This window comes from Carcharhinus amblyrhynchos, chromosome 6 (genome assembly GCF_965287045.1).
Source record: "Carcharhinus amblyrhynchos chromosome 6, sCarAmb.v2.hapA, whole genome shotgun sequence".
NCBI classification, from domain to species: Eukaryota; Metazoa; Chordata; class Chondrichthyes; order Carcharhiniformes; family Carcharhinidae; genus Carcharhinus; species Carcharhinus amblyrhynchos.
The window spans coordinates 62,501,502-62,525,645 of NC_137329.1; the positions used below are offsets into that span (position 1 = coordinate 62,501,502).

Sequence of the window (24,144 nt, forward strand, 5' to 3'; positions counted from 1 at the left end):
TAGTGCCAGCTGACTGAAATATAAAATGTCCTGCGCAATGAACTGAAAAGAGGGCCCAGCTCAGTTTTCAATTCAACAGCTGAAAAGACACATTTTTTGAATGATACTTAACTTATGCTTAGTTCTTACATTCTGTAGCCACCAAATGTAACTGTATGTCTCTTAGGGTTGCACAGATGAATGCACAGTTACATAAATATGGAATGCAGTGCCAACCTCTTCTTGCTATTGACTACTAAGGTTTTACAGCTGTACCTGTCACAGCAGTTGATGCTACAGCCCTTTAATCATGGACTGGAACCTATCAATTTCTGTTCCTGATATAAGGGGGCACTAGGCTTGACTGTGTTACAATTCTATGAATTTGTAGTCAGGGTAATATTTTGGGAAAACAGTTTGGACTGGTTCTTGCCTGTTTACTGTTTTGTTCCAAACTCATGTTGTGCCCATTGATTTTATTTTCTATTAATAAACATCCATGTCTCTCTCTTTGTCTCTCCCTTGAATGTTGGGTATGTTTATTATAAATGAACTTTGACTTTGAAAACTTCAGCCTTAAGGAGCCCCTGCCCCTCCCCCATGCTGGATACTCAGTTACACTGCTTCAGCAGTCTGGTGTGTGAAATGTTAAACTTATCAAACAGCACTCCTCCATCTTTGTTTCAGGAAGGCCAGTGTGGAGATACTAGGAGAAGGATTTTGTTTAGTTGCAGATGATTACTTCAGTGAAAACACTGAATAACAAAGATGAGCCATGTGGGGAGAGATCCCAGAGGGGAATGGCTGGGAGCAGTTGCTGACCCCATGTTTCATATGTATGTGTGTCTCCCTGCAGACAGTTGGACTGCCTGCGTCAGTTGGTAGTGGTTCTCTGTGAGCGCTCGCAACTGCAGGACCTAGTGGAATTTCCTTACATCAACCTGCATGATGAGGTAAGTGTGGCCTGGGATTTTACAGGGGGAGGTGGGAGGGGACCTGCCCTGATCAAACACCATCATCATCATCATCATCATCCCCTTCCTCCTCCTCCGTTCCGTCTCTCTCTCTCCCCTCCCTCTTTTCTCTCTCTCTCCCCTCCCTCTTTTTCTCTCTCTCTCTCCCCTCCCTCTTTTTTCTCTCTCTCTCTCCCCTCCCTCTTTTTTCTCTCTCTCTCTCCCCTCCCTCTTTTCTCTCTCTCCCCTCCCTCTTTTCTCTCTCTCCCCTCCCTCTTCTCTCTCTCTCCCCTCCCTCTTTTCTCTCTCTCCCCTCCCTCTTTACTCTCTCTCCCCTCCCTCTTTTCTCTCTCTCCCCTCCCTCTTTTCTCTCTCTCCCCTCCCTCCCTCCCTCTTTTCTCTCTCTCCCCTCCCTCCCTCTTTTCCCTCTCTCCCCTCCCTCCCTCTTTTCCCTCTCTCCCCTCCCTCCCTCCCTCCCTCTTTTCTCTCTCTCTCCTCCCTCCCTCCCTCCCTCTTTTCTCTCTACACCCCCCCCCCCCCCCCCCCGCATATATCAACCAATTCCCAAGTGAAAGCTAAGATTGAATTGGCCTCTTGCCACTTTGGCCAATGTATTCTAGGTCCTGAGCGCGCTGTGCATAAAGAAAAGGTTTCTCATGTTGCCTTTGCTTCTTTTGCTAGTCACTTTAAATTGATATTCTCTGGTTCTCAGTCCTCTGCCACAGGGAACAGTCACTCGCTCTACTCTGACCAGACTCCTCATGATTTTGAACACCTTTATCAAATCTCCTCTCCACCTTCTCCAGGAGAAGGATTGGCCTCTCCAATCTAGCCACTTGAAGTTCCTCACCTCTGGTGTTACTGGCATAAATCATTTCTGCACCCTTTCTGACGCCCCCATATCTTTCCTAAAGTTTGGTACCCAAAGTTCTGACACATGACTCTAATTCAGCCTGAACCAGGATTTCAGAAAGGTTCATCGCAACATTCTTACTGTTGAATTCTTCTCTTTATAAAGCCCAAGATGCTGTTTGCTTTATTAGCCAATTTCTGAACCTGCCCCCAGTTCTCCCTGCTCCTCATCCTCTTTAGAATTTACCTTTTATATTATCTCCCGTGATCTATCAAAATTAATTTCATTTCATCTCATTTCGCTAAACTGTATGTGCTGTTGAAGTTGATCAATAACTTCACCATTTGCGTCACTTCCAAGTTTTGTGTGATCGGTAATTTTGAAGTTGTGCCTTGTACACACAAGTCTAATCGTTAATATCTGTCCAGGAAAGCAGTGGTCCCAGTACTGACTGGTGAATACCTTCCTATGTCTGAAAAACAATTAGTCACCCTTGCTGTTTCTTTTCACACAGCCAGCTTTGAATCCTTGCTGTCACTGTCCCTTGATTTTATGGGCTTCAACCTTGGCACTTTCTTAGATGTATTTTTGAGTCCATTTATACCACATCAATCTTTTCCATTTCCTCATCAAAAAACTCATTAAACATGATTTGCCCTTTTAACAGATCCATACTGACTTAGCTGATCCATGTTTGTCTAAATGACTTTGTGCAAGATATTTAGAAATGATCATTCAGGATAAAGTTAAGCTGATTCGTCTGTAGTTATGAATAAACTAATTAGGAGCAGGGAAAAAGCCACTCAACCCCTCAAGTCTGCTTCACCATTCAATGAGATCATAACTCATCTAATTTTAACTTCCACTTCATATTCCTGCTGATCCCAATAATCTTTTACTCCCTTGCTTATGAAAAATCTTTCTACTTTTGCCTTAAAGATCTTCAAAGACTCTGCATCAACCACCTTCTGAAGAAGAGAATTCCAAAGTATCTCAGTCCTCTGACAGAAAAAAAAGTTTCTTCATCCCTATCTTAAATAGGTGACCCCTTATTTTTAAACAGTTATTCCAAATTCTACCTTCTCCCAAAAGAGGAAATATCCTCCCTGTATCCACCCTGTCGAGCCCCCTCAGAATCTTCTTTTAATCGAGTCACCACTTAATCTTCTAAAGTCCAACCGTTCCTTATAAGACAAACTGCCCATTCCAGTTATTAATCTGGCAAACCTTTTCTGAACTGCTTCCAATATAGTTATGCATTTCTTTAAATAAGGAGATCAGTACTGTATGAATACTCTAGATTTCAGTTATACAGAGTGTTGGTGAGACAACATCTAATCTCCCTACTTTTGTATTTAATTCCTCTTGCAATAAACAAATTAATTGCTGTATCAGTACACTAACCTTTTTGTGATTCATGCACTAGGACACCCAGATCCCTTTGCAACTCAGAGTTCCACAATCTCCCACCATTTAGTTAGTATGCCTTTTTTTAATTCTTCCTGCTAAAATGGACAAGCTCACATTTGTCCACGTAATATTCCGTTTGCCAGATTTTTGCCCACTCTCGTAACCATTCTATATCATCTTGTGGCCTCCTTGTGCCCTCTTCAGAACTTACTTTCCTACCTATCTTTGTGTTGGCAACAAATTTAGCAACCATACTTTCCGTCCCTTTGTCCAAATTGTTAAAAGTTGAGGCCCAGAACTGATCCCTGTGGCACTCCACTTATCACATCGTACCAAACAGAAAATGACTAATTTGTGCCTACTCAGATTCTGGTTAGCTAGCCAATCATTTTGTCCATGCCAGTATGTTACCCCCTACACTATGAGCTTTTATTTTCCACAATCACTGCTCTGCTCTATATCTATACTCACTAATGCATGGCATTGGGATAATGCTGGAGGTTGCTACCTTTTTAGCCTTGCTTCAGTTCCTTTCCTGACTCTATTAAAATGTGCCTGCAAGACTTTGTCCACTTTTCGGCCTAATTGTAGTTAATGTGGACCACAACCTCTGGCCAGTCATCTACCTACTTCAGAGTGATCTGTTAATATTCCTTCTGTTTATCAGTTACTCTAAAATGCTGTACAACTTGCTGACCTTGCTGATGGCACTGTTGTACAGTACCAGTAGTGTGTATCCAGTATGTGAAGGACCTGACAAAGCAATCCATAATAGTGACTTCAATAAAGTCTGTGATTAGGAGGGTTGCTACTGTAAGTATTGGGAACATCCTACTGTTGCTGATTCTGTTGTTCCCATGTTCTCAGCACTGGGTTTCAGTCTCTCTACTCCTGTATTTCAGGTTGTTGGAATCATTGAGTCCCGTGCTCGGGCTGTGGACCTTATGACTCACAACTACTATGAGCTGTTGTATGCATTCCATGTCCAAAGGCACAACTTTCGGAAAGGTAAAGTGAGAATACTTGCTGCCAGTTTCTGGTGTCATCTTAAACCAGCTGCATTAGGCTGGTGTGTTTTTCATTAATAAATTCAACAGCTCTGTCCACAGGCAGGGCATTTATCACTAATGCGGCAGGCAGTCCACTGCTAAACCTGTAATGTCAATTTTAATAGCTAGCCATCTCCATGTTGAGTTACTTCACATCACAAATACAATGTTCACCCTGTGCACTAACTGGTTGCAGTCTGCCTGTCCCATGCACAAACCTGCATTATGGAAACTTTCTCCCAGCGACTGCAGTAATGTGCTGCGCTGTCTGCCTGCTCCTTATTCACTTTGTCGAACCTCACTTGTCATAATCTACATTGGACTGCTTCACGTCTTAGTGCTCTGTCCTCCAAGACGCATCTTCCTCATCCCAGCCCTCTCCTGGAACTTGAATTTCCTTTGTCCTTTCGTCTGTACATTATGGCTAAAAGTCTTGACAACCTAGTATTTTTAGCTTGTCTTTCCTGTCCCTGCCCATCAGCCAAGCCATTTATTTCCTCAGATTCTTTGTCTCTATCTGCTGTTCCTTGCCCCAATCCCTTGCTGCTCCTCCACCTTCCTGTTCATCCAAACTTGAATCCTACCTTGAATAAGCTCACAGCTGGCTGACTGTCAAAGAGCCATTCAAGACAAAGCTTGTGGCTAACAATCCTGAACACGCCATCCTTTCTTGCTGACCTTGCTGCCTGGTTTACTGTCTGGAGAATAACCTCTCCAACCTTTATGCTGAATTCTTACCAGATCCAACTCAGCCTTCTATACTTGATAGTTAATATTTCCCTTGTGCAAAACCTGTTGCCACTGACTACATTGACATTAAGACATCAACTGAAACTTGACCTGAGGGTTGACAACACTGTGAACCCTGCTTAAACCTTCATGATGGCACTGTGCCCCCATCACCAGTCTCAACTTGGTCTCTTCAGCAACATGTGGCATCTTCTCTTCCCTTGCATGTCAGTTTTTGGTGTTTCTCCTCAGTTGAGCCAAACGTCTCCATGCAGTAGCCCCCCCGACCTTGCAGTAGTGACTCCCCACCCCGTAGCCCAGCTCGTCTCATTGTTCAGTCAGAACCAACTCCCATTACCCCTTTCTCTCTAACCTGCTGATCGTTGTGTTAGCAGGCATTGGAAACCAATGATGCTGCTCATTCAAAACAGCTCACGCTCTAATGTATGGCTGTCCTTGCTTGCTTCCACTCTCTCACCAGTTTGAGCATTTCCAATAATATCTTCTCTTCCCGTCCTCATACTATTGCTTCTGGAATACCTCAAGACTTGGCCCACTATTTGTCATCCTTGGCAATGTCATTTACAGACATGTGTTGAAGTTTCTCACATATGCTGAATAACACTAACACTGCATCACCACCACCATCTCTCTCATCCCCTCTAGTGCCCCTCTGTTCAGACTGCTTGTCAAACAGTTCTGGATGAGCAGCGGAGGAAACCAGAACTCCACTGGAAACACCAAGAAAACTCCAGTCATTCTTTTTGATCCCTTCATAGATGACATTCTCCAGCCACCAATTTCCCCTCCTGGAATCTGAACCACATCACCTTCACATCCTGCAATCTGGAGGGAAGAGTTCAACGCCATATCCTCTCCATACAAAATTCTGCAGCTCACACCTTCAGTCTCTGTCACTTCCCCCAAGCTTTCATCATTGCTTTTGTTAGTTCCACAATCAACTATTCCAATGCCTATACAGTTCACAAACTTTCTCGTCCAGTGGTTCCGATGTCTGTACCCAGCAACCATCAACTTAGACTGACTCCAACTCTCTCAACACTCAGGTTTGCCAGTGTGTAGTCCTTGTTCTGAAATTTCTACCTTTCACCTCTGCAATGATCATCCCACCTCCCCCACCAACAACCAAACAACCAAATGTTATCTCTGCAATCATCTTCCACAACTCCCGCCCCAAACTCTTTCACCCTCTGGGAGGATCTGCCCCAGTTTTGGGGAGCCAGAAGGGACAGGGCCGGATGGACAAAGCACGCTGGAGGTAGGGCAGGTGGGAGTGAACCAGTGAACCTTTGGGGGTTAGGGATGCTTCACCCGTTGGTAAATTGGTAATTTTTCTTTCTCCTAGCTGGGACAGTGATGTTTGAATATGGAATGCGTCTTGGGCGAGAAGTTCGTTCACTGGATGGGCTTCAGAAACAAGTTAACTGTTACTTAGTGGGGATAAACTGCCTGCGACAAATTCGACCTGAGTACGCCTGGATTGTACGGCCTGCAGCAGGAGCTATGGTATGATAGCACATTTCAACATGCTGTTCCTTAAATGATGGATGGAGTTTCACTATCAGCTTGTGAGACCATGTGTTTACAAATTGCAGTTACCACCTGAGATGCTGGCAGCTGGAGTGCTGGCTGAACTGGGGAAGATGTACACGCTCAGTGTTGAATTTGGAGGATTTGTCTTCAGTCTGGACAAGGGTAGTACTCTCTCTGTGAGAATGGGTTTAACGTACCCTCATCATAATGCTGGCGGGATTGTTGGGAATATGAAATGAAGCACTGTGTCTTTTCAGTGCCCACCTTCTTAAGGTTCCCTGATCCAGCACTGATGAGAACATAAGAACTAGGAACAGGAGCAGGCCATTTGGCCCTCGAGCCTGCTCCGCATTCAGTAAGATCATGTCTGATCTTTTTGTGGCCTGAACTCCACTTGCCTGCCCCTCGCCACCACCTTATACAGATGCAACAAAATCTCCCTGTTTTTAAATTCCATCCCTCCAGCAGTGAAGGATAACATTCCATTTGCCTTAATTACCTGCTGCACATGTAAGCCAACTTTTTGTGATTCATGCACAAGGACACCCAGGTTCCTCTGTACAGCAGCATGCTGCAATTTTTTTATCATTTACATAATAGACTTTGCTGTTCCTAACAAAATGGATGACCTCACATTTACCAACACTGTCTATCTGCCTGACTCTTGCCCCCTCACACTTTTTGTATCCCTTTGCAGACGCTCTGTCACTCATCTTAGTGTCATCTGCGAACTCTGACACGGTACATTTAGTCCCATCTACGTAAATTGGAAACAGTTGTGGTCCCAGCACTGATTCCTGAGGCATACCGGTAGTCACTGATCGCCAACCAGAAAAACCCCCATTTACCCCCCCTCTTCACTTTCTTCCAGTTTACCAATCCTCTATCTATGCTAATACATTATCCGTAACACCGTGCACCTTTATCTTATGCAGCAGCCTTTTGTGCAGCACCTTGTTAAATGCCTTCTGGAAATCCAGATACATGACATCCATCTGTTCCTCGTTGTCCATTGCACTTGTAATGTTCTCAAAGAATTCCACTAAATTAGTTAAACACGATATGCCTTTCATGACCCATGCTGTCTCTTCCCATTGGAACAATTTAAGAACGTAAGAAATAGGAGCAGGAGTAGGCCATCTCGCCCTTCGAGCCTGCCCCACCATTCAATAAGATCATGGCTGATCTGAAGTGGATCAGATCCACTTTCCTGCTTTCTCCCCATAACCCTTAATTCCCTTGCCTACCAAAAACCTATCTACCCGTGTCTTAAATATATTTAGCAAGGTAGCCTCCACCACTTCAACAGGCAGAGAATTCCAGAGATTCACCACCCTTTGAAGAAATTCCTCCTCAACTCCGTTCTACCTCTACCCTGTCCATCCCCTTCGTTACCTTATATGTCTCTATAAGATCCCCCCTCATCCTACTAAACTCCAACGAGTACAGACCCAGTCTATTTAGTCTTTCTTCTTAGTCCAACCCCCTTATCTCCAGTATCAGCCTAGTGAACCTCCTCTGCACTCCCTCCAAGGCCAAAATATCCTTGTGCAAGTGCGGCGACCAAAACTGCACACAGTACTGCAGCTGCGGCCTCACCAGTGCCCTGTACAGTTGCAGGAAGACCTCCCTGCTGTTTATATTCTATCCCCCTCGCTATAAAGGCCAGCATCCCATTCGCCTTCTTGATCACCTGTTGCACCTGCAGACTGGGTTTTTACGACTCATGCACAAGGACCCCCAGGTCCCTCTGCAGCTTTTCGCCCTTTAAATAGTAATCCCATTAAATAGTAATTTATACCCAGATGTCTCGCTATTATCTTCCTTGATTGATTCAAACGTTTTCCCCATTACAGAAGTTAAGCTAAGAACATAAGAAATAGGAGCAGGAAATAGGCTCCTCGAGCCTGCCCCATCATTCAATAAGATCATGACTGATCTGATAATGGTTCAGTTCCACTTACCCGCCTGTTCCCCATAACCCTTAATTCCCTTATTGATCATAAATCTGTCTACCTATGACTTAAACATATTCAACGAGGTAGCCTCCACCGCTTCAATGGGCAGAGAATTCCAGAGATTCACTACCCTCTGAGAGAAGTTGTTCCTCCTCAACTCTATTCTAAACTGACTCCCCTTTATTTGAGGCTGTGTCCGCTAGTTCTTGTTTCTTTCTAAGCGGAAAGAATGTCTCTGCCTCCACCCTATCTAGCCCCTTCATTCAGTTATATGTCTCTAACTGACTTATAGTCTCCCGCCTTTGGTCTACCTCCTTTTTTAAATAGTAGCGTCCATTTGCTGTTTTTCAAACTGTGGGAACGACCCCAGATTGACTCTTCACAGTGCTCAGCAAACCTACATACGGAAAGAAATAGCGAGACATTGGGATAGAAAGTCCTCCACTATCCCTCAGTTGTACAACTACAAAGTTTTTGCTCCAGTTTACCTGAGCCAACTCCTCCCTCATCCCTTTGTAGTCTTCTTTGTTAAGCACAAGATACTGGTAATGGATTTTACCTTCTCACACTCCATCTGTATTTTAAATTCAACCACACAATGCTCCTTCCGCGAGGATCCCTAACTGTGAGATCATTAATTATTCCTATCTAATTACAGAAGGCCAGATCTGAGAGCTTATAGGTGCAAGGAGACTATTGCAGGTACATTCCATGAATCTCCCCCCAAGATTGCCTTGATCAACCTGATTTGTTCAATTGACAAGTAGATCAAAGCCCCTCATGATAATTGTACCATTTTTACATGCATCAATTATTTCCTTATTTATTACCCCACCATGATGTTATTATTTGGTGACCTATCAGTGACTTTTTCTCTCATTTCTAATTTCCACCTGAATGGATTCAACCCTTTTCTCCATAGGACCTATGTCATCTCTCACTATCGCCCTGATGTCATCCTTGAATATCAGAGCTGCACCACCCGCTTTACCTTTCTGTCTGTCCTTCCAAACAATCTGATACCCTGGATATTTAACGCCCAGTCGTGACCGTTTTGCTACCATGTCTCTGTATGGCCACTAAATCATACTCACTTGCGATGATTTGTGCCATCAACTCTTTTACCTTGGTTCGAATGCTACGAGCCTTTATGCTAGTTTTTATGCCTTTTTGAATCCTAACACCTTCATTAATAACATTTCCTGAGCTCTTTTTTTGACTTTTTTGTAATTTTCTATGTAGTTGAAACTTTCCATATGCTAACTTGCAGCTTTGCTTCCTATTAACCATTGTATGTCCCGTAAGTTGTCCCCTCCAACCCCCTCCACTTGCTAGTTTAAAGTCTTTGTGATCACCCTATAAATCCTTTCTGCTAGAAAACTGTTGCCAGATCAATTCAGGTGAAGACTGTCCCAATGGTACAGACCCCTTTTGTTCCAATACTGATGAAAATGCCCCATGAAATGGGACCCCTCTTTCCCTCACCATTCTTGTAGCCACAAATTCAGTTCTGTAATTTGCTTGTCCTTATGCCGATTCACACATGACTTGAATAGTAAACTAGAATTCTTAACCCTTGAAGACCTGTTCTTTAATTTAGCTCCTAATGCCCGATAATCCCCAAATGGGTCCTCCTTCCCAGTCATGTCTGTTGTTTGTTCCAGTATTTGAGGTACTTAATCTGCCGCGTGTGATCACCTCCTGAACCAAAGCATCCAGGTAACCCACCCCCTCTTGGATGTGCCACAGCATCTGAAACTCAGACTCCAACTTGTTAATTGTGAGCCAAAGTTCTGCAAGCAAGCAAGCAACCAACACTTGCTGCAGGACTTGATGTGGACTTTTAAAATACATTTGATAAAGTACCGCATCAAAGACTTGAGGCAAGCTACAGCCCATGGGATCAAAGGGCAGGGACAGTATGGATATAAAATTGCCTAAGAGACAGAAATCAGAGTGGAAGTGAACTGGAGGGAAATATGCAGTGAGGTTTGTCACATTAATGTTGGGAGTATCATTGATGTATATCAATGGCGAACAGCTCAAAAATGCAGTAAACAATAACAGGAGGACATAGACAAACTGGTGAAATAAGTAGATATTTTGATAAAATTTAACAAATATGAAGTGCATTCTGGTTTGGAAGAATGAGCAGAGGCAAAACTAACTAAATTGTTTACTGTCAAAGTAATCTTATGAACAGGGAATTAAGAATCAGTGAATATAGAGGTGGCGCAGGAGAATTACCTAGACACTTTGTTTGAGGAGGTGATCACACTCGGTAGATTAAGTATCTTAGGTGAATTAAGTGCCTCTCTGGTGCATTCTGGGAGAAGTCAGTCCAGCAACATCCACAAAGAAGTGGGAAGTGGAAGGTCTGGTGCCAAGGAGTGGGCAAAAAGCACTGTGAAGAGAGAGGGTGATCAGCTTGAGGTCGTGGTACATATTGCTACTAACAACAGTTAGGAAGAGTGCCAAGGTCCTGCTGCAGCAGCAGCTCAGGGAGTTAAGTAGAAACTTAAAAAACAGGACACCGGGGGTTGTAATCTCAAGACTACTCCCTGTGCCACGTGCTAGTGAGGCCAGAAATACGAAGATAGTACAGCTAAACAGCTGGTGTAGAAGGGAGGATTTCAGATATCTGGACCATTGGGATCTCTTCTGGGACAGGTGAGATCTGTACAAGAAGGACAGGTTGCATCTAAACTGGAGGGGCATTAAAATTCTGGCTGCAAGGTTTGTTAGTGTCACATGAGAGGATTTAAACTAGTTTGGCAGCTGGGTGGGAATCAGAGCAAAAGTGAATTAACTTAAGGGGAACTGGAGAGTAGGGCCAGTAAGACTGAGAGGAAGAGCAGGCAGGGTATGGTTGCTAATCAAAATGGGTCTGGTGGACTGAAGTGCATTTGTTTCAATGTGAAGTATAACAGGTAAGGCAGATGAATTTAGAGCTTGGATTAGTACTTGGAACTATGATGTTGTTGTTATTACAGAGACTTGGTTAACAGAAGGATTGGCAGCTTAACATCATATAGATGTTTCAGGTGGGGTAGAGGAGGATGTAAAAGGGGTGGGGGTGGTTAACTACCGGTTAAGGAGAATATCACAGCTTTGGAGGGCTTATACAACAAGGCAATATGGGTAGAGCTCAGGAATAGGAAGGATGTAATCATAATTTTGGGGGTTTACTTTATCTCAGTCAGCAGGAGATAGAGGAACAGATATATAGGCAGATTTTGGCATGGTGTAAAAGTAATAGGGTTGTTGTAGTGGAAGATTTTAACTTCCCCTATATTGACTGGGACTCACTCAGTGCCAGGGGATTGGATGGGGCAGAGTTTGTAAGGAGCATCCAGGAGGGCTTTTTGAAACAGTATGCAGATAGACCAATAAGGGAAGGGAAGGGGCCGTATCGGATCTGGTATTGGGGAATGAGCCTGGCCAAGTGGTTGTTGTTTCACTAGGGGAGCAGTTTGGCAACAGTGACCACAATTCAGTAAGCTTTAAGGTACTGATGGTTAAAGACAAGTGTCGTCTTCAAGTGAAGGTGCTAAATTGGGGAAAAGCTAATTACAATAATATTAGGCAGGAACTGAAGAATGTAGATTGGGAGCAGATGTTTGGGGAAAAATCAACATCTGGTATGTGGGAACTTTCAAGTGTAAGTTGATATGAATGCAGGACCAGCACATTCCTGTAAGGATGAAGGATAAGTACGGAAAGTTTCAGGAACCTTGGATAACGAGAGATATTGTGAGCCTAGTCAAAAAGAAAAAGGAAGCATTTGTCAAGGCTAGGAGGCTGAGAACACATGAAGCAAGTGTGGAATACAAGGAAAGTAGAAAGAAACTTGAGTAAGGAATAAGGAGGATTGAAAGGGGTCATGAAAAGTCATTGGCCAGCAGGATTAAGGAAAATACCAAGGCTTTTTACATATACATAAAGAGTGAGAGGATTGGCCCACTCAAGGACAGGGGAGGGAATCTATGAACGGAGCCAGAGGAAATGGTCGTGGTATTAAATGAATACTTTGTCAGTATTCACCAAAGACAAGGACTTGGTGAATGATGAGTCTGGGGAAGAGTATGTTTGGGATAGTTTGGGTCATGTTGAGATCAAAAAGGAGGAAGTATTAGGTTTCTTAAGAAACATTAAGGTAGACAAGTCCCCAGGGCCAGATGGGATATACCCCATTACTGAGAGCCAAGGGAGGAAGTTGCTAGGGCCTTGAGGGAAATCTTTATATCATCAGTGGCCGCAGGGGAGGTCCCAGAGGATTGGCAAATAGCCAGCGTTGTTCCTTTATTTAAGAAGGGTAGCAAGGATAATCCAGGTAATTATAGGCCAGTGAGTCTTGCATCAGTGGTCAGAAAATTATTGGAGAGGATTTTTTGAGACAGGATTTACTCTCACTTGAAAAGAAGTAGACGCATTAGCAAAGGGCAACATGGTTTTGTGAAGGGGAGGTCGTGTTTCTAACTTGATTGAGTTTTTCAAGTAAGTGACAAAAATGATTGAGAGTAGGGCAGTGAATGTTAGCTACATGGACTTTAGTAAGGTATTTGACAATGTTCCTCATGGCATGGGATCAGAGGTGAACTGGCAAGAAGGATACAGAACTGGCTCGGTCATAGAAGATAGGGTAGTTGTGGATGGGTGCATTTCTGAATGGAGAGCTGTGACAAGTGGTGTTCCTCAGGGGACAGTGCTGGGACTTTGGCTGTATATATATATATATATAGGATTTGGAGGAGAATGTAACAGATTTGATTAGTAAGTTTGCGGATGACACAGGTTGGTGAAATTGAATAGTGATATAGATCGGTTGGAGGCTTGAGTGGAGAGATGGTAGATGAAGTTTAATCCAGACAAATTTGAAGTAATGCATTTTGGAAGGTCTAATACAGATGGGAAATATACAGTAAATGGCAGAACCCTAAGAGGGACGACTAGAGGAATTTCACAGTAACTTCATTGCAATGTCAATGTAAGCCTTACTTTTGACTAATAAACTTTAAGCATTGATGGACAGAGAGACTTGGGTATACAGGTACCCAGGTAACTGAAAGTGGCAACGCAGCTGGAGAAGGTAGTCAAGAAGGCATACGGCATGGCCGGGGCGTTGAGTTTAAAAATTAGGAAGTCATGTTGCAGCTTTATAGAACCTTAGTTAGGCCGCATTTGGAATATAGTGTTCAATTCTGGTCAGCACACTACCAGAAGGATGTGGAGGCTTTGGAGAGGTACAGAAAAGATCTACCAGGATGTTGCCTGGTATGGAGGGCATTAGCTATGAGGAGAGATGGGAGAAACTTGGTTTATTCTCTCTGGAACGACAGAGGTTGAGGGGTGACCTGATAGAAGTCTACAAGATTGAGGGACATGGACAGAGTGGATAGTCAGAAGATTTTTCCCAAGATGGAAGAGTCAATTATTAGAGGGCCTAAATTTAAGATGCAAGGGGCATGGTTTAAAGGAGATGTACGAGGCAAGTTTTTTTTTATACAAAGGATGGTGGGTGCCTTGAACTTGCTGCCGGGGGGAAGGAGTGGAAGCAGATATAGAACATAGAACATTACAGCGCAGAACAGGCCCTTCGGCCCACAATGTTGCGCCGACCAGTTAAAAAACAATGACCCAGTAACCTAAACCAATCCCTTTTCGTCCATAAACCTATCCACAGATCTCTTAAACGCCCCCAAACTAGGCGCATTTACAACCTCAGCAGGCAGGGCATTCCAATCCCTCACCACCCTCTGGGTAAAGAACCTACCCCTGACATCCGTCCTATAACTACCCCCTCTTAATTCAAAGCCATGCCCCCTCATGCTAGCTTTCTCCATCCGAGGAAAAAGGCTATCACTGTCCACCCTATCTAAACCTCTAATCATCTTATATGTTTCAATAAGATCCCCTCTTAGCCGCCTTCTTTCCAGCGAAAAATATGATAGTGACTTTTAAGGGGCGTCTTGACAAATACATGACCAGGATGGGAATAAAGTGATATGGTCCCTAGGAGGGTAAGGTGTTTTAATTCAGTCAGGCAGCATAGTTGGTGCATGCTTGGAGGGCCTGTTCCTGTGTTGTAAATTTCTTCATTCTTTACACCCAAATAAACGGAGGTGGTGTCTGTTTTTAAAAGAAAATATGGGATCTTTCACGTTATCAATAGATATAGTTTGGTGGAGCTGATAGACTCCATATTCCTGATCTGGTGAGTTGATAGACAATTACCATTCTTTCCCTGCTTGTGAGGTTTTGTTGATAAGAATTAAAAGGTATAATGATTAGTACAGTGCCACTCTCGGCGAAAGGCTGGCTATTGTCTGTTTAAATTTTTCCTCCTGTTATAACAGTATGAGCGTCCTGGGGCATCACCAAAGAGGAACCATGACGGCGAGCACACTGTCACGCAAAGTAAGTCATATTGTTGTTTGTTTCACTACTTGAGGCTGTAAATCAAAGAAAGCTGGCTGAATTCTGTGTAAAGTATCTGTGATGTATCTGACAGAATATTGATGCCTGAGGAAAATGTATGTTGCTGTGCTGTTGTCCTGTGACTATAAATGACACCAACTCAATTCTCAGCTGCCCTTTGATCCCATTTCATAAAAATCATAGAATCCCTACAGTGTCGAGAAGGCCATTCAGCTCATTGAATCTGCACTGACTCTCCAACACAGAATCCCACCCAGGTCCTTTCCCATACCCTACTATTCACACTGCTAATCCCCCTAACCTACACATCTTGGGAAACTAAGTGGCAATTTAGCATGGTCAATCCATCTAACCTGCACACCTTTGGACTGTGGGGGGGGGAAACCGGAGCACCTAGAGGAAACCCATGCAGATGCAGGGAGAACATGCCAACTCCACACAGACAGTGACCCAAGCTGGAGTCAAACCCAGGTCCCTGGCACTGTGAAGCAGCAGTGGTAACCACTGCTACCGTGTTGCCATAGGGCACACAGCTGGATTTCTGTGGAACCTGCTGACCTGTGGCTGTAGTTTGAATTGCTGCCAACAGGAAGGGAGATATTTTACCTCTACGTGCTCCCCTCAATCTCAAGTCAGCAATGTTATTGAATACATTGACATCCCCACCCAGAGTATCTCTCAGTGCCCTTGCCACTTTCAGTGCTACTTCGAAATGCTGTTCAAGATGGAGGAACCCTAATTCATCAGCTGAGATGGATGGTCATTAGGTGGTTTTGTGTTTTTATTGTCTGTGTTTGACCTGGTGCCATGATATTTCATGGCATCCAGAGTCAATGTTGAGGTACCTAGGGCAACCCTCCACTCTGTATACCACTGTGTGCCAACATCTCTGCTGGGTCTGTCCTGCCAGTAAGAAAGGACATTCCCAGGAATGGTGGTGATGGTGTCTGGAAAGGTGTGATTCTATGAGTATGACTATATCTCTGTAGGAGATCTCCAATTTTGACACAAAATTGGAACTTGGCAGGATCGACAGTACAGGGTGTGTGTTTGAAATTTCTGATGTCTGGTTCATTGCTGGGTGGTTTGTCCAGTTTTATTTTGAATTAACTGCAGCAATTTGACACAACTGAGTGGCTTGCTAGGCCATTCCAAGGACAGTTAAGAGTTAACCAAATTGCTATGGGTCTGGAGTCACATGTAGGCAGACCAACACCGAGGTACGGTTTTTCCTATCCTAAGTGAGGAGGACTGACATGTCTTGCTTTCTTTTATCAACCCCCTCAGTTTGTCACAACAAGATTAATTTAAAAAGGATTCTTTCCCTTCTGGAAACCCTTTCCCAGCCCAATATTTATGTTTTAAAAGGAGCCAATTTAACCTAGCTTTCTTGAGTTTTGAGTTCATTTGCTCTAAATGTGAGAGAAAGCATAAAACACACATGCACGTACATTCACACAGAATAGAAATGAGAATTGAGTCCAAAAATAATTTTTTTTAAAAAAATGAATCAGTCTTTGACCTACTCAAGTTAATGGTGGATTATTACGGTCATTGCAATTTGTGATTTCAACAGGTGATTACACCTGTTTCCAGACAGGGATACATCAAAAATATGAAAGCCATGTAGAAACTAAGTGGCATTTCCTATGAAGATAATGGGAGCTTATCATCTCTGCAGAAGTGACACTGAGAGCAACGTCCCAGACCGGATTGTGTATTTTCACTTTCCAGGAATGTACAAAGACTGGGATGAAAGCCAGTTGCAAAGTTTAGGTTGACTAATGCTGGATTTGTCAGTATGTGAATAGTCACCTGTTGACTTCAACAGGTGACTATTCAATTTCAAGATTCCACCATTCTGCAGTTTGTCCTTTTTTTTTCCAACTGTGGCTTTGTTGACTGAGCTTGCTTCAGCAATTGGGGCGAAAGAGAGAGAATTACCATCAGGGAAAAAAATTTCTAGCCCATATCTGCTGCTACTGTCTTTCCGCTTGTCGCATACTGACGCACCCAGCACTAGTCAACCCCAACTTTGCAGTTGGCTTTCATCCCAGTCTTTGTATATTCCTGGAAGGTGAAAATGCACAAACTGGTCTGGGATGTTGCTCTCAGGATGTCATTTCTACAGAGATGATAAGCTCCCATTATCTCCACAGAAATGCCACTTCGTTTCTACATGGCTTTCATATTTTGGATGTACCCCTGTCTGGAAACAGCATGTAATTCCATTGTCTCTGCCTTAGCGTCTTAGTGCTGCCTGCTTAGGGGGTCAGTTAGCTCAAATGGCTGGGCAGCTAGTTGGTGATGCAGAGTAATGCCAACAGCGCAAGTTCAATTCCCATACTGGCTAAGATTATTCATGATTTATCAACCTTGCCCCTTTGCCTTGAGGTATGGTGATCGTCTGGTTAAATCACCACCAGTCAGTTCTTCCCCTCAAGGGGAAAGCAGCCTAAAGTCTTCTGGGACTATGCAGCTTTACCTGTCACCCACCAGCAATTCAGCCAGTGACGCAATTTACTTCCTCAGCCATCCTTACCTAAATATTCAAGTTTAAAACTACAGGTCTGTCTTAAGAATTCACTGTGTCCATATGTAATTCAAGGTTTTCTCCATCATCTAAATGCACTATCTCCAAACTTACAGGTGATAAAAAGCTGAATTGGGAGTGTGAGCTGTAAGGAGGATGCAGAGAATGCTTCAGCATGATTAGATTCCTGGGATGGCAGATCTGTTATATGAGGAGAGACTAAGTTAGTTAGGACTATATTCATTGAAGCTTAGAAGAGTGAAAGGGGATCATGTAGACGCTTGTAAAATTCTAACAGAAAGAATGTTCCCAGTGATGGGAGAATCTAGAACTAGAGGGCCATAGTTTCAGCCTGAGGGGTAAACATTTTAGAACTCAGGTAAGAAGAAATTTCTTCACCCAGAGAATGGTGAATGTGTGGAATTCACGACCACAAAGTAGTTGAGGCCAAAACATTGTGTGATTTCAAGAAAAAATAAATACAGGTCTTGGGGCTAAAGGAATCAAGGGATATGGGGGGGAAGATGGGATCAGAATATTGAATTTGATCAGCCATGATCAAAATGAATGGCAGAGCAGGCTCAAAGGGCCAAATGGGCTACCCCTGCTTATAGTTTCTATATGGGAAGACATTGATGAATCAGATGAGTGTTTGCGTCAATCTAGTATTTTCACAAGCATGGGTCAGAGGGAGAGAAGGGTGGAGTGGGTAGGAGAGAAGGACTTTGGAAACCAGTTATGTGGAGTTGTCTGTATTGCTGTTTAATGTGGAGTTGTCTGTATTGCTGTTTAATGTGGAGTTGTCTGTATTGCTGTTTAATGTGGAGTTGTCTGTATTGCTGTTTAATGTGGAGTTGTCTGTATTGCTGTTTAATGTGGAGTTGTCTGTATTGCTGTTTAATGTGGAGTTGTCTGTATTGCTGTTTAATGTGGAGTTGTCTGTATTGCTGTTTAATGTGGAGTTGTCTGTATTGCTGTTTAATGTGGAGTTGTCTGTATTGCTGTTTAATGTGGAGTTGTCTGTATTGCTGTTTAATGTGGAGTTGTCTGTATTGCTGTTTAATGTGGAGTTGTCTGTATTGCTGTTTAATGTGGAGTTGTCTGTATTGCTGTTTAATGTGGAGTTGTCTGTATTGCTGTTTAATGTGGAGTTGTCTGTATTGCTGTTTAATGTGGAGTTGTCTGTATTGCTGTTTAATGTGGAGTTGTCTGTATTGCTGTTTAATGTGTGGTTGCAGTCTGTCAACAGATTGATATTGTGGAGCTGAAGGATTTGGAGAAGGAGTTTGTGTTGGCGCGTACACGACTACTGCTTGCAAAGCACAACCCGGCCTCTGCAGCAATAGCAGGTGAGAAGGTTATAGAGAAAGAATAATCCCAGTGTGTCTTGATCGGGTTCTTGCTCAATTATGTGAAGCCCCTGATTAATTGTTGAGGGTAAAAAAATTCCACCGTTAAAAACATGATCGTTATTTGCTGTTTTAATTATTCTCTGATGGATAGTGGAAGACACAAACTGGAGTGAGACTGTCAACACTAAAGTCCTTTCAGTGACTTCCCATCCTCCCAGTTAGTGCTCCCATACAAAGCTCATTTGTAGTTATCTCCAGCCCAGTCTTTGCCTCGCTTAATCCCAGTGAAAGCTCCCACCACCCAATATCTGGGCAATCTAGACCACAATAACAATCTCTGGTTGAGCCCAGCCAGTCTGAGATGGGATGTGAAACTACCTTGGCCTGGGGCACATCACAAACTCAGTCTACAGGTAGGAGTTAAAAGATTTGTTGTGAGGATTTGGCTACCACTGCCAAAACCAGCAATTATTAGCCACTTCTAGTTGTGCTGTACAATTGAGCAACCTGTCCTGCCTGTTATGAGCATGTTTTTAAAGTAAAAGTGGGGTTGTGTATAGTATTGACCAAACTGAACAACAGGTTTTGCCTAGTAATCTTCTCTGAACCATTTGGATTTTTGTGTTTTCAAACTCTTAATTCTGACTGGTGTGAGGATTTGAACTTGCATTCTCTGTCATAATCCAGTGATGTGCTCCCACAGAGCTGTGTTAATAAATCTCCAATATCTGCTGTTGTAGCCTTGTTTAAATGGAGAGGATGAAGCTGTATGTTGTGCCTGCTTGCTCTGTCTTTAACCCTCTGTTCTAATGCAGGGAGTGCCTCTGCTGAGGAAATGGTGGCTTTACTTGTTCAAGTGGGTCTCTTTGATGCTGCTATCTCCTTGTGTCAAACCTTCAAACACTCTCTGACCCCCATCTTTGAAGGACTGTCCTTCAAGTAAGTGTGTGATTGCTTGTAAATACAATATATGATTAATCTCATCTCCTTCCCATCCAGTAGAACTCAAAGCAGATGTTCTAAATGTGTGGAGCACCATGTTTTGGATTGAAGATATCACTCCATGGATGGAGTGAGGGTACAAGGACAGTGCTGATGGACATGCTGTGCTGGTTACTTGCTTTTCCCCAAGATATGTTATTTGATGATCAACACTTTGAGAGCTGCTCCCTCTTGGATTTGCTACGGGATAGCTCTCTCTGGAAAGGGGAACTGAGTTTGTAAATTTCAGACACCATCTGAAGTATGAACTTTCTGAAAGGGCAAAGTTTACTGAAACTTCGAGAGTGAGAGTCCATTAGTACGGGGCAGACTGTAATTGTTCAAGATAGGATAGACTGTAATTGTTCAACAATATAATCTAGTGCGGACTGTAATTGTGGAAGTATGTGATGTAATCTTGGATGGATTGTAATTATGGAACTCTGGCGTAATCTCGGACAGACTGTAATTGTGGAACTATGAACTATGTCCTCCCTCTGTTTCAGGTGCATTAAACTGCAATTCATGGGTGAGACAGCACAGTCTGCTGCCTGGGACTGGTTGAAAATTAATCAAATACCTTCCATCGTCACAACAAAGGAATCCAGGTATGGTCCCTGATAGGAAGGAGCGTGGCCCTGGGTTGGGACAGGGGTTTTGGGGGCTGGCACAGGACGGAGAGTGGTTTGAGCACTCCCTGTGAATCAGTTTAGTGTGGTAGTGGCTGCTGAGTGAGTTGTGTTGTAATTGCTTCTGTGATTCACAGGGTAGCATTGCACACAATGAAGCAACATGCACTGCTAGAATGATGTGAAGTATATCACAATCACTGATAGTCTAACAAACCAGGATAATTCCATTGATATAAACCCAGAACCAAGTTTCTATTGTGAATATATATATATAGGAGAGGTGGTGAGTCTCTGGGTTAGGCAGCAGTTGAACCCACATAACTAGCAACACTGGGAAAAGAAGACAAATTTGGTTGGTCAGTCGATCATGTGGGGTCCAACTGGAACCTTTTATCGTTCACGTGATTGCTTCACAGCTCCAGGGACCTGAGTTTGATTCCTGGCTTGGGTCACTGTCTGTGTGGAGTTTGCACATTCTCCTTGTGCCTGCGGGGGCTTCCCCCAGGTGGTTTCGTCCCACAGTCCAATGATATGCAGGTTAGGTTGATTGGCCATGTTAAAATTGCTCCTTTGTGTCCTGCGATGCATAGGTTAGAGGAATAAGTGGGTAAACATGTAGGAATATGGAGGTAGGGCTTTTATGGATTGTGGTTGGTGCAGACTCGATGGGCCAGATGGCCTCTCTCTGCACTGTAGGGTTTCTATGATGAAGACAGTCAGAAGGTGCTCAGACAGTTCTCCCCATAGATAAGGATTTGCATTGGATACTGGGCATTGTGGACAAACTGCTCAATACTAGACGCACACACTACTAATGTGAGTGACTAGTTCTGACTGAACGTTGCAATATTTGCAATAAGCTAGGAATTCCTTAGGGCAGGTTAAAGGTTATTGCACTTGTATCCCAGGTACAATGGCTGAGGAATTAAATTTGTACTTTGTTCATTGCTTTAGTCTTCACAAAGGAAGACGTGCCAGAAGTGCTGAGCGAAACGTGTTTTAGTGAGGATCTGAAAGTAATCAGCATTAGTAGAGAAAGGTTTGGGGGAAATTGAAGGTGGGTAAATCTCCAGGTCTTGATAATCTTCATTCCAGAGTACTTTAAAAAGTGGCCCTGGAAATAGTAGATCCATTGGTGGTTATTTTCCAAAATTCTTTGGACTCTAATAGTTCCTGTAGATTGGAGGGTAGCTAATATGGTATTCAAAAAGGGAGGTAGAGGGAAAACATGGAACTATAGACCAATGAGCCTAATGTCAGTATTGGGGAAGTTGCTAGAGTCTATTATCAAGGATTTCATAACTCAGCATTTGAAATCAGAGGTAAAATAAGACAAACCAGCATACGAATCTATTGGAATTTTTTGAGGGTTTAACTAGTAGAGTTGACTGAGGAGAACCAGTGGATGTGGTTTATTTAGACTTTCAAAAAGCTCTCAACAAGATCTCACATAATGCACATGGATTGCAGGTAATGTCTTGAGGTGGATAGAAAGCTGGTTAGCAGATAGGAAGCAAAGCATTGGCATAAATGGGTCTTTTTCTGCTTGGCAGTCAGTGATTGGTGGGGTTCTGCAGGGATCTGTGCTAGGGCCCAACTGTTCACATTATATTAATGATTTGGAGGAGGGAACTGAAAGTATTAGCTCCATATTTGCAGATGATACAAAGTTGGGTGGGAGAGTGAGCTTGAGGAGGATACAGAGATGCTTCAGCGTGATTTGGACAGGCTGTGTGGGAGCATCTGCATGGCAGATGCAGTATAATGTGGATAAATGTGAGGTTATCCACTTTGGTACCAATAGTAGGAAGAAGACTATTATTTGAATGAGTGTAAATTGAAAGAGGTGGACGCTCAAGATCTGGAGTTGCTGAAAATAAGCATGCAGGTACAGCAAGCAGAGAAGGTGGCAGTTGGTATATTGGCCTTCTTTTATAAGAGAATTTGAGTATAGAGATATTTTGCTGCAGTTATATAGGGTGTTGGTGAGGTCACACCTGGAGTAATGTGTACAGTTTTAATGGTGTTTCCTAAGGAAGGATGTCCCTTAGTGTAGAGAGAGTACAGCGAAGGTTTACCAGTCTGATTCCTGGGAAGGCAGGTCTAAGTCAGTTAGGATTATGTTCACAGGAGTTTAGAAGAATGAGAGGGTATCTCACAAAAACTTATAAAATTCTAACAGGATTAGATAGGGTAGATTCAGAAAGAATGTTCCCAATAGTGGTGGAGTCCAGAACTAGGAGTCATAATTTGAAGATAAGGGGTAAACCTTTTAGAACTGAGATGAGGAGAAATTTCTTCACCCAGAGGATGGTGAACGTGTGGAATTCAGTACGACAAAGTACTTGAGGCCAAAACGTTGTCTGTTTTCAAGAAGAAATTGGATAGCTCTTGGGACTAAAGGGATGAAGGGGGGATCAGGATATTGAATTTGATGATCAAGATTAATGGCCCAAAGCAGGCTCAATTGGCCGAATGGCCTACTCCTGCTTGTAGTTTCTATCCTGAGAATCTCCCAGCTTCTTGTACCTATATCATAAGAACATAAGAAATAGGAGCAGGAGTAGGCCATCTAGCCCTTCGAGCCTGCCCCACCATTCAATAAGATCATGGCTGATCTGTCGCAGCTCAGTTCCACATTCCCACCCTCTCCCCATAACCCTTAATCCCCTTGCCTATCAAAAACCTACCAACCCGCGTCTTAAACATATTTAGCGAGGCAGCCTCCACCACTTCAACGGGCAGAGAATTCCAGAGATTCACCACCCTTTGAGTGAAGAAGTTCCTCCTCAACTCTGTTCTAAACTGCCCCCCCTTTATCTTGAGGCTGTGCCCTCTAGTCCTACAGTCCTTTCTGAGCGGGAAGAGCCTCTCCACCTCTATCCTATCCATCCCATTCATCATCTTATATGTCTCAATGAGATCTCCCCTCATTCTTCTAAACTCTAACGAGTACAAGCCTAGTTTATTCAGCCTCTCCTCATAGTTGAACCCCCTCAACTCCGGAATCAGCCTAGTAAACCTCCTCTGCACTCCCTCCAAGGCCAAAATATCCTTGCGCAAGTGCGGCGACCAAAACTGCACACAGTACTCCAGCTGTGGCCTCACCAGTGCCCTGTACAGTTGCAGCAAGACCTCCCTACTTTTATATTCAATCCCCCTCGCTATGAAGGCCAGCATCCCATTCGCCTTCCTGACCACCTGCTGCACCTGCAGGCTGGGTTTTTGCGACTCATGCACAAGGACCCCGAGGTCCCTCTGCACTGTCGCATGCTGCAGTTTTTCGCCATGTAAGTAATAGTCCTTCCTACCAAAGTGGACAACTTCACACTTGCCAACATTAAATTCCATTTGCCAGTTCCTGGCCCATTCGCCCAGCCTATCTAGATCCTTCTGCAGACTTTCCACACCCTCCGCACAATTTGCCGTTCCACCAATCTTGGTGTCATCAGCAAATTTCGACACCATACACTCGGTTCCCTCCTCCAGATCATCTATATAAATGGTAAATAGCTGAGGTCCCAGCACCAACCGCCAATCCGAATAGCACCCATTGACCCCCACTCTCTGCCTCCTATTTGACAGCCAATCCCCTATCCACGCTAACACCCTACCCCCAACTCGATGCCCCCTGATCTTCTGTAATGACCTCTTGTGCGGCACCTTATCAAACGCCTTCTGAAAATCAAGAAACACCATATCCACCGGCTCGCCTCTATCTAC

The 24,144-nt window shown here is 43.6% G+C and overlaps 1 protein-coding gene across 1 annotated transcript in view; it reads left to right on the forward strand.

Moving 5' to 3' along the window:
• nup160 (nucleoporin 160) overlaps positions 1-24,144 on the forward strand; it is an 86,520-nt gene that overhangs the window by 57,711 nt on the left and 4,665 nt on the right. The window contains exons 26-32 of the mRNA XM_080190540.1: positions 836-932; positions 4,098-4,203; positions 6,340-6,500; positions 14,842-14,902; positions 18,695-18,805; positions 19,624-19,747; positions 20,296-20,397. Coding sequence (XP_080046666.1) covers positions 836-932; positions 4,098-4,203; positions 6,340-6,500; positions 14,842-14,902; positions 18,695-18,805; positions 19,624-19,747; positions 20,296-20,397 — 762 coding nt within the window. The remainder of the gene's footprint in view (positions 1-835; positions 933-4,097; positions 4,204-6,339; positions 6,501-14,841; positions 14,903-18,694; positions 18,806-19,623; positions 19,748-20,295; positions 20,398-24,144) is intronic.